Here is a 15364-nt window from a genome sequence, read left to right on the forward strand (position 1 = left end):
TATGTAAATAGGTCGCTATCTGGAATGGTCACATCAGCCCAAACATGTGATCTATGCAACTTTAAGCAGTGTGTGGAGAACAGCACCATTAGCTGTCGGTTCCCACAGCCGAAGGCGCAATGCCGATGGTGCCCGTGTGCGCCGGCCGGGCTTTAGCAACCTACTTTGAACCATTTCTGCATCTGTTTCGACTGTGAAAAGACTTTTTTGGGGGTGGAAAATGTCAGTTCAGGTTTACACACTTAATATAATTCAGTAAATGTAACTCAGTAAATATTACATGATGTGCTTGCCCAATATTCTCAAATAACTTTTAGAAGTCTGGAATGCCCTGCAGTCCCACCATGCGTCAACACTGACATAACGACCGATGGGTGAGGTGAATAACAACTTCTTTGAGTGGGATCTGTATGTGTTATATTTGGCAGTAGGTCGCAAATCATCCTCGAAGTTTTACGTCTTGAAAACAGGGAAAATTGGCAGACTCGAGGCTAGATGGTAGATGGCTATGTGGGTCACCTCAACTGCTCGTTTGTACCAATGGTTTATGACTTAAGGAAGAAGACTCAGTGAACTAGTGAAGAAGTTGTGTGCCTCCACGATGAAACGTTCAAGGAGGAAATTCCATCCTTTGATAGTTTTATTATGGCCGATTGGTATCGAAGGAGCCTAAGTCCAATGCCTTTGAGCTCTGTGCTTCTAAAACTGAACAAAATTGCCATTATTCAGAACAGTTCAAAGGTGCACATTGGTTTTGGTTTTTCTTGGGCTATTTGTGGCTTTTGCAATGTGGCTTTTGCAACAACAAAACCGACAACAAGGGAGTCAAATATAAAGAGAAAAATATAAGCAGTTTTTCCTTTCAGACACAGTTATCTGTTTTGTATCAGTAACCACTTTTGATCAACTGCAATGATCACATTTGAGAGGGTATTCACTTCATCTGTCAAAAATAAATCACAGGCACAATCATTTCAATCAGCTGTGAGTGGTCATTACCTGAGCCCTGAGCAACTGTGATGTTACAATGACCAATTACAGCTCAACTGTTTTCTGAAGCTGAGCCATGATTGGTCATAATCTAAGCCCTGAGCAACTGTGGTGTTATTTTCAGTCTACAGAAGTAACAAAATGGCCGCGCCCTGAGATGGCTAAGAAGGGGTGGATTTTGCTGTTTAACTCTTATTCCACAAACCCAATATTAATCTGAATGCCTTGTTTCAACAAGTGGGCCTGCATTAAACATATTCTTGAAAAAAAAATATTTGGGTTGACTTCCCCTTTAATTTTGTAAAATAAAAAACAATGAGTCCATACAATGAGTGAAGATTTTAGGATTTGCGTCATTCTAACCTCGCAACACATAATTTCTTCAGCCATGGTTTCCTATGGGAAACATTGTTTTGAAATGGGACTGAATGGCTGACCTTAGAATTTCTTCATTCTCTGCTTAACTCAGCAACACCATGCTTATTCAGACTGACATTGGCCCCCCAAAATTGTTGGTTTTACCAGGACAGATTGCCAGTTCACTGCAGGGCTAACACATTGGGAGCACGAACAGAAGCTCCCAGCTTTACAGGCGTGGGAAGCAAAAATTGCTACTGACAATATCTGAGTACCAGAACGTAAAATGCAAACAACGAAAATGTCACAATTTTTCTCTTTTTTGAGCAGCAGTCCTTTCTGTGGTGTCGGTAGCTAATTACAACACCTTCAGATCTATCACTGCCTCCAGTCTCTTGTACTTTGAAAAGAAGTACTGATGACTAGATAGCATTTTGGCTCAGAGCACCTACACACACTCCAGCACTCAGTGCACCACCAACACGTGGGGATCACATGTATTTGAGATTTCAGCTACTTCAGCAACAAATTGGACATTTTTTTTTTTTAACAGTGAGCTCATATTAAATGTAAACCTATGAGAATGGTCCCTCTGTCGTAATCCATCATAAATCCTGTTCGTGTCAGCAAACACTTAATTTCCTGATGTTGTTTGTCGTAGTCTGTCATCGCTTCTGAAATACAGCTCCACATTTCCTCAGTTGGACAAGAAAGCCAAGCCTCAGCCTCTTTGGACTTACTTCAACCCTCGCTCCATATAATATAATAGCCTTAGCAAAGTGTAGCATCTCCATTTCATGTTGTTTTCCACTCAGTCTGCTTATATTGCTTGTTCCTAAAGTTCAAGCACTATGACTGATGTGCCAACAGTGAAAAGCGATGATACGTAAAGAATTATTCACACATTGGTTCAAATTAATGATCGGTGTCTCACTTGACACATGAGCTTCAAGAGGAATTTCAGTCGAAGATTTGCTGTATATTGTTGTTGTACTTGCCGATTCTTACAGATAAACTACTGCAGAAAGTGGGATTTTTACTGATAATTGCACTAAGGCATGCTTCACAAGTATGTTAACTTTTTTGGGGGGGATCTATTCTGTCCAGTGACATGTTAATTCCAAACCAGCGCCTTGTTCATTACTGTGTTAAACACTCTCCGAAATGAAATGTCTCTCCCTCCAAATGACATTCCTGTGCCACTAATAAGGGAAATGCCATCAGCGGCTGGAGCTCTTTGAGGCTTCTAATTGCGCTGTAGTATACTGTGAACCTAATATAATTTCAAATCACATAGAACCTACAAAGGTGCTGTATCAGAGATAGATCCCACAATAACAAGCTTTGGTTTTTACACAGAGACCATGAGTGTGGGATATTGGTGCAATTGTGTGTGTGTTTCCGATACATGTTTGACAGTGGCAATTGCTTTTAACACAACCAAGTCAGAGAAGTGACTATTAACTTGGTGTTAAACTTCACATCCACATCCCACTATCCTGGCATTCACCGATTACACCTGCATCATACGGCTCTATTACAGCTCTATACTACATCTGAAATATTTGGTATCCCCATTCTTGTGTATGTGCTGTTAGTGCAGAATGACAAATGCAGATGAATTGAATTATGCAGTGTTAACGGTGCTCTTAAAACACTTCAGTTTTTCTTTTAATGACGAATGATAAAAGCATACTGTAATTGAGTTGCGTCGCAGATGTGCCTCACCGATTTCAGTTAAATGCAGAAAAACCCTGAAATATTATTATTCAATATTACAGAACACTGGTGCGGATAGCAAAAAAAAAAACAAGTAACTGACGTTGCTCTAACAATGTTTGAAATGGCCTAAATCAGTAGTTTAAACCATAAATATACCACTAACAATAATCCAAAAACATGTTTATTTTATTTCAAACACCAATTAGTCTGCGTCATTATTCTTTAATTTACAGGTTGTTTGATTTAAAAAAAAAAAAAAAAAATCACTCATTTAGATGCAGATGCGAAGAAGACTCTCCGTAACGTCCACGAACACCCGCCGACATACAGAGACCACATAGTCTCTCAGTCAAGGTCAATCAATACAAGAAACGAAAAAAATGAGAATATGTGAATTTTCAAATAGTGAACCGTGAGTTACTGTACATACAATCTCAATTACAATGTGTAAAACCAAGTTAACCGCTCTTAATAGTCAAACATTAAAATGAAGAAACAATAACTTCAATAAGTCCTTTAAGTCTTACTGCTTTAAACGTGAGTCCACTTACTTAACCTGGGCCTGTTTTTTTTTGGGGGGGGGGGATGTCTGAATTTAAATGTGTTTCATAAAAGCCACATAAAAAGCAAACCATACACAGATTGAATGCTTTGGCACTCTGAACTCCAGACATTCTAGATGGCCATTCAAGTTCCCACTGTACCTGTACATGAAGGATATTACACTTCATGCCCATCCTCATCCTTTCATCTGCTGATGTCTTGAAACGACATAATATTGGCATATGGCACGAGTCCCATTAGCATTAAAATATCAACTTGAAAACACCCGCAGCTCCAGCCAGTGCTGCATTGCAGTATTGAAGCCCTCCGTGTTATTGTTGAAACTCGGTTCACTTGCATTTAGCAGGTGAAGATTAATTTGATATGTTAGTCATACAAGCAGCGAATGTTCCGATGCGGAGCATGTGGAGCCTGTCATTAGTTCTCTCCTCAGGGAGAGTCTGAAAATGACTTGCTGTCTTCACCATGGGAACATCACGTCGCTACCTTTCTCCAAACTCTCGGGCGCTCTGCTGCTTTTGGGCAGCCCCTGTATTAATCATTGTGTGGGATATAAATACGCTGACTGTCTGGCAGTGCTAGGTGGTCTAATGGGCCTGTCCGGTGTCCAGTCCTCTGTATGACTCGGTGCTGTGGCGGCTGTTTGTCCTCACATTAACATTGACCTCAGCAGATGGGCATGTGACCTGGCAACAACGCTTGTATGTTGATGCGAAGGTGGCGTCGTTTTGTTAAACCTCTCTTAATCCTAACGAGCTGATGACATGAGTTCATATCTATATCAACACTATCACAATCTATAATTCTTGTTCACCTTACACATTTTGTTGATATGAATAAAAAGTACATTTAGATGCCAGAAAAGCCGCGTGAATAGGAATTCAACCTTAATTTTCTCGAAGAAATATATGCGTCAAAAGTCAAAACAAAACTTGGACTTCAAGCCATCGTCACCTAAGGGAGGAGAGACTTCTGCTCATTTAGCATCTTAAGAACTAACACCAAAAGTGTGTTTTTCTTTTTCTCTGGCTTTATCTTTTTTGTGACGCTCCATGTAGGTAGCAATGATGACAAAGGATATGAATTAATATGTCTTGTACAGCTGGAAATAGTCATAGTTCTTCCAGGCTCAAATTGCGGTAGGCGTGCAACCGCTGTGCTCGCCATTGCCAAGCACTTTTTAGCGTCAAGTAAAAAAAAATCTTTACAATATGTTGTATTCACCCCCACTAGTCTAAATACGGCATCCATATTGTGTTTGAGAAATATGAATTAAGCAGCAAAATCCGTTTTTTTTTTTTTTGTTTTTTTTTTAAATCCATCTCAGGGGGCTGCTTAATTCATATTTCACAAACGCCAAACTAATCAGAATGATGTGTTTTAGACTAGTGGTGACACTAGTTCAGTTCGTCACGAAAAATGACGGACTGACGAATGACGGACGGGTACCCTGGCCTATGACGGATGATGGACCAGCAAAATGTAGTAAAATGCTCACCTCTGTTAAATAGCATGTCGTGGAAAGCATATTGGCTAATTACTAGGTGATGGTATCGCTCTGCAAAGACCTTCCTGTTCCGTCCCTACAGCATGTGTCTGTCAAGTGTCCTCAAAGGTTAAGTACTGTAGTTGTACTATTCACTGCTATACCATGGTTAACTTCAACAATCAAGAATGTTAACGTAACTTGAGTGTACAGTTAATAAAGGTTTTTGATTGGTTCATCAGTCGGTGAGTCAATCTGTATTAGTCTTTCCATCCTACTCATTTTGAAAGAGCGAGGCGGCACATTTCATAATGAGTCTTTGTATCAATCGCTCACCCACCTAGAAAAGCATAATGTCGCTCTGTTGAATATTCCGCTTTTCTCCCATGATGGTTGTGGAGCAGCAACTATCATTACTGTGAGGCAACTACAAGAACCAGCCTTCCTTGGATTTTACTATAGCACAGGTTTGTTTACCTCCACATATTTTTATGTTGATAACATTATAAAGTGTGTCAATTCTTAACATTATCAACATGATTTAAGAGTGTTTCAATTAGTTTGCAGTCACGTCTCCTTTATTGTCTACATTCATGCAAACTTGTTCACAACCTGTCAAGTCCATGCAACCATTTCTTGTAGCAGAAAAAAAAAAAAATGAAACCACTGGAAATTACGGGTAGAGCCCTGGGAGGTTTATCTGGGTTGGCAGGCCCGCGCTCCATCACCATGCTAATAGAGACTGCAGCTCATAGCAGATAAGACCCCCCGAGACAAAGAAGCACCGCACCTCGACCACGGTTCACAACAATGGGCAAAGGACTAATAACATTTGACAAGTTTGCCCCAGTTTAATTTTACCTTTTGCCCTGGACTTAGTTATAGTATGTGTGAGTATCAGGGCTACTTCTTAGGAGAATCACACAATGATAGGGAGAGCATAGAACTTAATTTATAAGTAAAATTTGGCTTGAGGTCCTTGTTGTCCATTGTGGTTGTAGTTCATCATTTTATGTGAGCCGAACTGGAATATGGTGAGGTTTCGCAAGATTTCAAAGACTCTCGCAATATGCTGACATCGACGTGGATGTTTACGTGAGACTTTTTCCAGAAAAACGTAGTTTGCTTTCCAAACCGTACGACCTTCAAATAATGCTTATTGTAATCGCTAAAGATATTGGCTATCCACCATAGGCAGGTTTAGATCACACAGTGTTTGAAGATGAGTCATCCAGGCCGTCGCCTGGAATATAAAGTTTAAGATTTATTCATTTAATCTCAGGTAGGATCAGTAATAATGTATATTTAACACAGGAGGGGACTAGAGTGGCAGTAGAGAGGCATCCTTTTTGTAGCAAATAATGATTTATAGAGCTGGTCCCAGGCTGAATGCTTATCTGTCCAAATGGACTGGGCTCAGCCATCTTCAGTAGTTCTTACTCTCTCCAGTATCTGAATTGCTCAATAGATCACCACCAGTGCATAAGCATTAAAAGAACAGGCCATTTGCGTTTAGACTGCAAGTGACAAATACTATCGCAGAAATAAAAGTAGCAGTAAGGGAAACACTTAACTGTACTGTATCTTTTTTGTTTTTGTTTTTTTTCTTCGTCTTTCTGTTTAAATGTTGTAGTGTTGTTTGTGCTTGTCTTGCAATAAATTAACTTTGTCACAGTGGCCTGAGATAATAGCAAGAGGGAATTGCTGAGCCTGATGCTGTACTCTGGGAGCAGTACAAGTCATTTGACTCCAGCAGACCACTTAATAGCTCTGGCTGATGTAGACAGAGTTTGAAAATCCATGCGTCAATTGTGCTAGAAGTACAGAAGTCTTTTTAGTGACTGCGGGACAAGGAAGCTAATAGAGTGCCAGCTCAATTGGCAAAGCCTCTTAAAAGCAAGTCAAATTTGGAGTTTGACCAAAAATGTCTTAAACAATATGCTGGCAATGTCATAGGTATTTTGGACCTTCAGCTCTCATAGTACTGAGCACCTTATTTGAACCTCATTGCAGTCCGTATTGAGGGACTGACTGTGTTAAGAGATGAACGTCTACTGGAAGATACAGAGAATTAAACACTCATTTAAACCAGAGAAGTCTTGTGATGCCCAAGTACTTTGGAATCATAGGAATGTCAGTCAATCAGTGGTAGTTTTCAGCAGCTTTTTGTTAACAAAAGGACCTTTTTTATGTTGTGATTGGTGTTGGTGCATTTGTGTTTGTGACGTTTGAGTAGGAGCAGTGAGTGATGATGTAGACAGCTAAATTAGCTTATCACGCTAGCACGTGACAAGCTAACTGCCGTACTTTAATATTCCTATCACTTTTGCGAAATTGTAGGGTATTAAATAGGCATGTAACGATTCACTCAAGCCCCGATTTGATTTTTTGATTCGATTTTTAAAAAATTGCTACCATGCTCGTCGTGTGGTTCTGCAGCCATCCACAAACGCAATAAGCAATGCTGTTTGGTGCAAAAGCATACTTTGATCCTCACATTCAAAATGTGATATGTATCTGGAATGAAAAAACTTTTCAAGACATCATTTTCTAGCTGAATTGAATCAACTCGATTTTCGATTAATCGATTCGATTAATTGGGGAGAATCTATTCTCGACTCGTTTTATCCTGAGAATTAAATGTTTAAACATTTACAAACGTGGGTAATTGAAGCTGGGCTCACTCTGCTGTTTTTCTGTGTCCTGCGATGTGCTGCCAATCAGGCTCAAGTCAATTGGATAGGCATCAGCACACCTGGGGATCTGTTTTAAATGTACATTTCAAAGGTTTTGAAGTTTTCTTTTAACGTGTTAAAATGTAATTGTACGTTCAAGATACTTTTATTTCCTCTTCTTTGTTTCTAAATGTTAACGGTTCTGTTTGTAAATGCTTTTCGATGTGTTTTCTTTCCTCGTGTGACGCATATTGAGTTGCCTTGCGTATGAAAAATGCTATATAAATAATGAGGATCAGTGGTACAAAAAATAGATGGATGGATTTTCTGAGTGTTAACAAAATAATGAGTCATCCCGTACCATAATTTCCTCAAAATTTTATCGTCACCCTTCGTGAGCACTAGCAGATAGTCTTTACTTCTAAGCAGCTCATTGGGCTTATCGGGGTCGGAAGAGAAATGAGGTAATTAGCTGAAGTCTGAGGATTTTGCTTTGAAGAGACTCGTGTTTCATGGCAGGGCTTGCTCTCTGGTCAGGTCTTGGAGAGGTCACACTGGATTATCCGAATCATACCCGCTTGTAACATGAGAATGTTACAGTTGATGACAATCAAGTCAGTACTGCATTATGCGTGTGTTGTATTGTGGTCGCCTACCCAATTTAAGTACATGTGACAGCAAGAACTGAGCCCAATCTAGAGCCATTTATTTTGATTTGACACTACAATCAAATAGTTGCCCCTAATTTAGAGGGCATTAAGGGGAATTAATAGATATAATAGGTTTGACTTTTTTGAGACGAAAGAGGCTGATGGTAATTTTAATCACCTTTCAGACTCAGACCTCTTTGTCTTACTTTGCTTAATGAACATTATACACATTAATGGCAGGCACTTGATTTTAATCCACTCCGTACTAACATCATTAGCACCCACTATTTAATACAGATAGCCATACGAAAGTCATCTTTAAACAATACACCTTCTCTCCACCTGCAAAAGATGAATGGATTCTGCAATTTCTTCATTTACAGAATTAGTATGTTATCCGCAGTATGCTTTTCAACGGTAAATACTGATCTCTCTTACATTGCACCTACTGCATGTGTTAATAGCTACACTCTACTACATAAATATCGCAACATATTTGCACTACGGTACTTCACTGATGTTGTACATAAACAACAACCGCTGTTTTAAAACCACTGCACTTTGTAGTTTGTATCCATTGTATTTTTAAAAAGTGTTTTGTTGGGAAGTAATATCTTTTAGCCGTATATTTACAGTTCCCACTCTTCTCTGGGAATAGGAACCAGGCCAGCCAATAGCAAAAGCCCGTGTATAATTGACGCCCTTTGAAATGAGTTGGTAAGAAAAACATTTTATGCCAGTGTTGTTTAAAGCGGAAGTCAACCCAAACATATTTTTTTCCAGAATATGTTCTATACAGCCCCACTACTTGAAACAAGGCAATATGATTAATACGAAATATGAGTTAAGCAGCAAAATCCACACATTTTTTTTAACCATCTCAGTGGGCGGCCATTTTGTCATTTCACAACTACTCAGGGCTCAGGTTCAAGACCAATCATGGCTCAGCTTCAGAAAACAGGTCAGCCATGATTGGTCCTTACCTGAGCTCTGAGCAGTTGTGATGTCATTTTCAGTCAACAGAAGTGAGAAAATGGCCGCCCCCTGAGATGGCTAAAAATTGGTGGGTTTTGCTGCTTTACTCATATTTCACAAACGCAATATTAATCAGAATGCCGTTTTTCAACTAGTGTGCCTGCTGGGAACATATTCTTGAAAAGAATATGTTTGGGTTGATTTTCCTATTTAAATAGATTGGTCCATTTTCTAATCAGATCGGTGCTCGGTTATCATTTTTATTTTGAACTTATTTATCAGCTTATTTATCAATCCTGATCCAATGTCATCAATGTAAAGCCTAGTATGCATTGGTTATTTTTTTGTCCATACTATATGCACTTTGTGTAATCCATTGCAATTGCATCAAAAACTCTGGACCTTGTGAAAATAGTTTTTCTCAATATAGTCTTATTTCGAGATAAGAAATGGTACTCTATTCGTCCTCTAGCTATGTAAAATTGTTTTTGTGCTCAGCATTTTTCACTTGTGCTTACAAGACGAAGGATGCACTCTTTGCCCCTGCTCAGCCCCTCTGGCCTCCGTGTGCTTAATATGATGTATTTTGAGTAGCATCGTTTGTGACATGTTGCTTTCCAGTTGCTTGATTTACAATATCCCCTACTCTTAAATGGAGTAAAAAAAAACAGAGAAAATGTTGGTTCTGGTCACTCCATTAAAACCATTTGTTGATCAGCAGACAATGTTGAATGCAAGGATGTGGACATTCATGACAAACAATCCTATGACCTAATCTTGAAGAAATGCACATAGCAGGCACATGACCGCTACTACTTTTAGCTTTTGGCTTTACGTGCTACGACACAGATGTACTTCATCGCACAGTTATGAGTATACAGTTACAATACATATCTAGTTGGCCTAGTTTGATTCTTCCTTTTTTATACCACCTGTTGGGTTTAAAATAAAACATTGGAGAATGCAGATGTACAGTATTTGCTTTAATTTAGAGGTTCCATAACAATATGGTATTTGCCCGTCCGTTTGTATTGCAGCCTTGTAGTTTGTTGGTCTTGTTGCCATAACTATACAAAGCTGTTTTGGAAATTGTCATTGTGGACACCATGATGGTTGAAACCTGTTTCTTCAAACTGATGCCTCTAACCATATTTCTTCAGCACATGAAAGTTATTTACAAACTGTGAAAATGTATAATCGCATTACAATCAGTCTGCGTTCAAATGCATGAGAAAAAATATGATACAGAGAATCTTAGTTGTCATGCATCCATATGGGAAATACGGTTGGGCAAGAACTGCAAGCTTTCTTTTCTTTGGCCTCGTGTGGGCGATAAGACCCTTTATCACATAGATAAGTATGCAGGCTCAGGGAGCGAGCGCTTCTTTAAAGAAAAGGTATACAAGAGCTGCCTCTTAAGTCACAGTGACGCCTTGTGAAGTTGCCATGATTAATCAGACACCACATTGTTTGTGGAGTTCTGTGGATCCCGCTGTAGAGACAGAAAGATGAACAGGCCTACTGGGGCTACGCTGCTGGGCTATCGTACTGCTCCATCACTATAGGGGCTGCTCGACTCTGACAAGCCTCGTCGGATAGAGGTAGTGCTTCTCTAATCACAGCAAGACATGGGTGTCTGGTTGCATTCCATTCATCAAGGTGAATAATGCACTCAAATGTTTGGGCAAATACACACAAATATACAGTACATGCAAAACAAAATGTGTGACTGCATAAGAAACATCTACAGTTGTTACCAGAGATGGGCACTTTTTTTTTGGTGGTCTGGCCTCCGTCCGCGACTTGGGCACCCTTCTGTCCTGGTCCCTCCATCCATATTCATAAAAATAATCGTCCTTTATAAGCGCTTCTGTCTTACATTCAGTCGATCCACTCTTCACCTTTTTCCTACGTCCATTACATACCGTATCCCAGATTACACACTCAATACAGGCTGGGCGTGTTTCTGTCAGTCAGTGAAATGGCATCTTGACTCCTGTGGCGTAATCCATGGTATTACATGTATTGAACCACTAGAGGGCAGACAATGCCTGTTTAATGTTACTGCAGGGAACCCACATGAAAAGTGTTGTGCAAGTAGTTGATTAAGGCGGCTCCGTGGTATCGCAGAAGAAAACAGTGGTCTTGCTTTTTAAAAGAACCCAACACAACATGTAAGTCAGTACTTGATCCGGTTAGGGACGAATAGAGGGATGGACGAATGCCCACTTCCAGCCTTGCTTAGTCCGTCCTTTTTAAAAGACGTTTCGTCCTCCGTCCGTCCATCCACATAATGTCCCTGACGGGAACTGCCCGTCTCTGTAGTTACTTTTGATTTGATAATTAAACTTAAGGAGCCATCAATAACAAATGTGTGCACAATACAAGAAAACAGCCCAAACAATCAGCTTGTATCATTTTGTGAAACTTGGTTCAGATAATGGATGGATGGATGCTCGCTTTTGTTCTTCCTGCGAATCCCACATATGGTTAATTAGGGGTGAGCATTTGACAGAATGTCCCTGATTATTAGTCTGTGTGGATGTAGCTCATCTTCCCATAGTTGATTTGAGTTAAAACATTTGAAATGTCAACCTTTTATTCAAAAATAGGACATTATTCAAGGAAATATAAATACATATAAATAAAGCGATTATGATTCAGTTACAGGCTTGGTACATATGTCTGAAAATAGGCAGAAATGTTGATAATTGATTTGCAAAGTAAAACCAGATATTTGCAAATGTCTTATTTTGATTAAACACAAAGATAATCCGTCTATTTTAATGGAGGGCTAAAGAAATGTAAGAATGTTTACTGTTGAGAGGCTGAAATCACAAGGATTTGGACAACTTTTAAGTTAAATAAAAGTTTATTTAATCATCTAAATGATTATCGATTACCAAAATAGTTGTCAATGAATTGGTAATCGACTAGTTGTTGATTCGTTTGTTAGTCGTTGCACCAAATAATTCAATATCACACAGTTGAGCAATTAATCGGTTTTGTTGAAACCCTGAAAACAGTATCTGTGAAGGTCTTGCAAATGTAATTGACACCCACTCCAAAAGATAAGTAATTGCCCAGAGACACCACAGAATGACAATGTCTCTATTCAGCGTAGTTCTTGGGTACCAAGTTGCCATTGGATGGCCAAAAGAACATTTTTACATTAGCCATGGCTTTGACCGACCAAAAAAAAACCCAACAAGTAGGAGACTTTTGATCAAATATTGGAGGATAGTCTCCTCTTAAAAAAAATCTGCACATTCGTTAATGCTGTACTGTAAATGCAGAATACGGGGGTTGACTGTCACATTCATTCATAAGTCGAAGAACACAGGGCTGTTGCTTGGAAACAAAGGCTTCATTATCAAATTGTTAACCCAGTAGAATATTTAAAAATATGCTTTTATTCAAGAAATAAAACACTGTGCAAAGGACGTCTTCGGGGATGGTCTGAGAGATTTAAAAAGCGTTAAAGAACCTCACAGTCATTGTGTTACCAGCCGTGGGGCCGCTACGAGCATAGTTGGGTGAGGTTCAGGGATAAGTGCGACCTTCTTAGTGGCCCGAAAGCTGTGTTGGCATGGTGTGACTGATGCAGATTATCATAGCCGCGGAAAGCCAATTATTACGGTCATCCTGTCACCCTTCGAAGGCCCTCTGGGTGGAATGAAATGCATAACAGTATTCTTGCCCCGCCGTTTTTGTGTTTTCCCTGCGCTGATCCCCCCCCCCAGTTGGAGTGCTAATAGCGCCGTCAATTGGACCCTCTGAGGGTCGTGCTTCACGGAGGAGTCGAGGAATTACATCCTCTTTTTGTCTTTTGTAGCCAGTCAAGACAAAGCCCTTTTATGGAGACACTCGAGCGTCCTTGGATGACTGCAAAGCCAACACGCTGCGTTGAGTTGTGATATACGAGAATATCTTTTCTGTCTTTTATGAAGTGAACAAACGGCTGCTCATCAGAAGTTTGTTTTCTTTCAGAAACAAGCCAAAGAAGCTGAAATCAAACAAGACAACTGTGGCCCCGCCATGTACAAACACTACAGAGTGAGCAGAGTAACAAGTAAGAGGCCACGGTGCGTGTTAGTTCTCAGGGTTTGTTCTACAAAACGGCTGCTTTTTCATGGTCAACGGGGGTGCCTTGTATGACGCAAACTACCAGGGTACATACGGAAGTTCCCGAATTAGTTCCTGGGGTGTGAAAGGGGCTATAGTGGGCAAGCTGAGGTAAAATACACGGTGCTGCTCTGGTTTAAAGCTGTCATTAGCAAACTTTGGCATTGCCCAGAGCACTAGAAAAGTTTTAATATCACCTCCGTCCAATGAAAAGCATCCACTCCCCAGTTATTTTGAGATTTTCTTACTTTAGAAGAGGTCTTTTTTCATAATTAAAACAGTTCCCAGGGTGGTAGGTGTGTCTTATGCAAATGATGAGTATAGCCTCTGTTACCATGACGTCCCGGGCGAAGCTAGGGCATACCACAAAGTGAGCGTTGAGTCAGTGTTGCCAACTTAGCACCTTGTCTCTATATTTAGCGACTCTTCCGACCACTCTCAAGTAGGGCTGCTCGATTAAGCGATTTTGAACCGAAACCGAATTTTCTGGATAAAACGATGTTAAAAACGGCACGTTCGACTTTGTTATTTTTGGTGTATCCAAGCCACCGTAGTTTCCTCTGCATTTCCGCTTCCTCCCACGCACGTGCATACCGGAAAAACTACAACACCATCCATGGCTACCGGTGCTTCTGCTATTTGCTCAGGCAAGTGAGCGTTTGGTTAATAAATCGGGCAAATATAGATCTGTAGTGTAGTGTGTGCCCCGCATGTACAATACAACCGGTGAGCAGGTAACTCAACTTCTGAAAGCGTCCCTTTTTTTCTCCTCTACAGCGGACCACTGGCCAGCCGGTTCTCGCGTACTTAAGCTTGACAGTGCATTGTATTATTGAATGACAGTTTTGCACTAATCATTGATTTATGTTTAAGTAAGACCAGGGAGAAAGGTGAAAGGCTAGTCACTAGCTGGTTGGCAAATTGACTTGCTGACAGACTGTTTGGTTTACAGACTTGACTGTCTACCTTCTCTCATGTTGATTTCGTTTCAGGTGGTATATACATTTCTTCTTTCATTATTGGTTTAATTAAGAACAGATCTGAAATATATTGTGTAAGTAAAATGCTGTTAATCCCAATGGATTGTTCTGTGTGTATTAAGTTAAATTGACTGGCATTTTGAGTTCAAAGTAAGAAAAATTAAGTTTAAATAAAAGACATTCAAAATACTTCATTTTCATTATTTTTTTATTTTACAAAGAAATCGTAATCGTAAAATCGGGTTTGAGAGAAAATAATCGGGATTTCCTTGTTAGGCAAAATCGAACAGCCCTACTCTCAAGCATATATTTTTTTAAGAAATTCAATGAGCAAAAAATATCTAATCACATTTCGGGGTGTTATTGGATACCCTGAGCCTCCCTCCAGAGGAGGAGATGTTCACCCCACTATGTCCAGACAGCAAAAGAATGGTGCTTGTGTGAAGCCATTTTTAGGAAAGGTCAGATAAAGAATTTACTTGTGTGTTGAATTACACACTCTATGGGTTGGTAGGTCCCAATTAGATTAATTATAGTCATTTTTCCTATACAATGTACCCTTCAAATTCACAGAACAGAGTTGCATGCTTTTCATTGGACGATTATATTCTCACCTCCTCTGCAACAGCAATGTCTATAAAAGTAACTCAAGTGATTTATACTTAGTTTGATTAAATTACATTGTTGCTGAACGATGAAAATTTAGCATCTTCATATTCTGGTTGTCGTGACGCATTCGGTTACAAACACTTGGCTGCTAAATAACTAACGCCATTACGCTTAGCACTATAGCCCTCATCTTGTCTTCTTCTTATGATAATAGTTATAATAGGTTTTCGC

The 15364-nt window shown here is 39.7% G+C and overlaps 1 protein-coding gene across 4 annotated transcripts in view; it reads left to right on the forward strand.

Moving 5' to 3' along the window:
• Positions 1-15364, forward strand: part of enox2 (ecto-NOX disulfide-thiol exchanger 2) — a 191512-nt gene that overhangs the window by 13913 nt on the left and 162235 nt on the right. For 2 of the 4 annotated variants that reach the window (XM_086017831.1, XM_086017830.1), the window contains exon 3: positions 13410-13491. The exons of 1 other annotated variant lie outside the window; for it this stretch is intronic. In XM_086017831.1, the coding sequence (XP_085873957.1) occupies positions 13410-13491 (82 nt within the window). Of the gene's footprint in view, positions 1-13409; positions 13505-15364 lie in introns of all 4 variants that reach the window. One more of the 4 variants, XM_086017834.1, reaches the window with a different exon arrangement.

This window comes from Filicampus tigris, chromosome 2 (genome assembly GCF_054856515.1).
Source record: "Filicampus tigris isolate MCC_2025a chromosome 2, RoL_Ftig_1.0, whole genome shotgun sequence".
NCBI lineage: Eukaryota > Metazoa > Chordata > Actinopteri > Syngnathiformes > Syngnathidae > Filicampus > Filicampus tigris.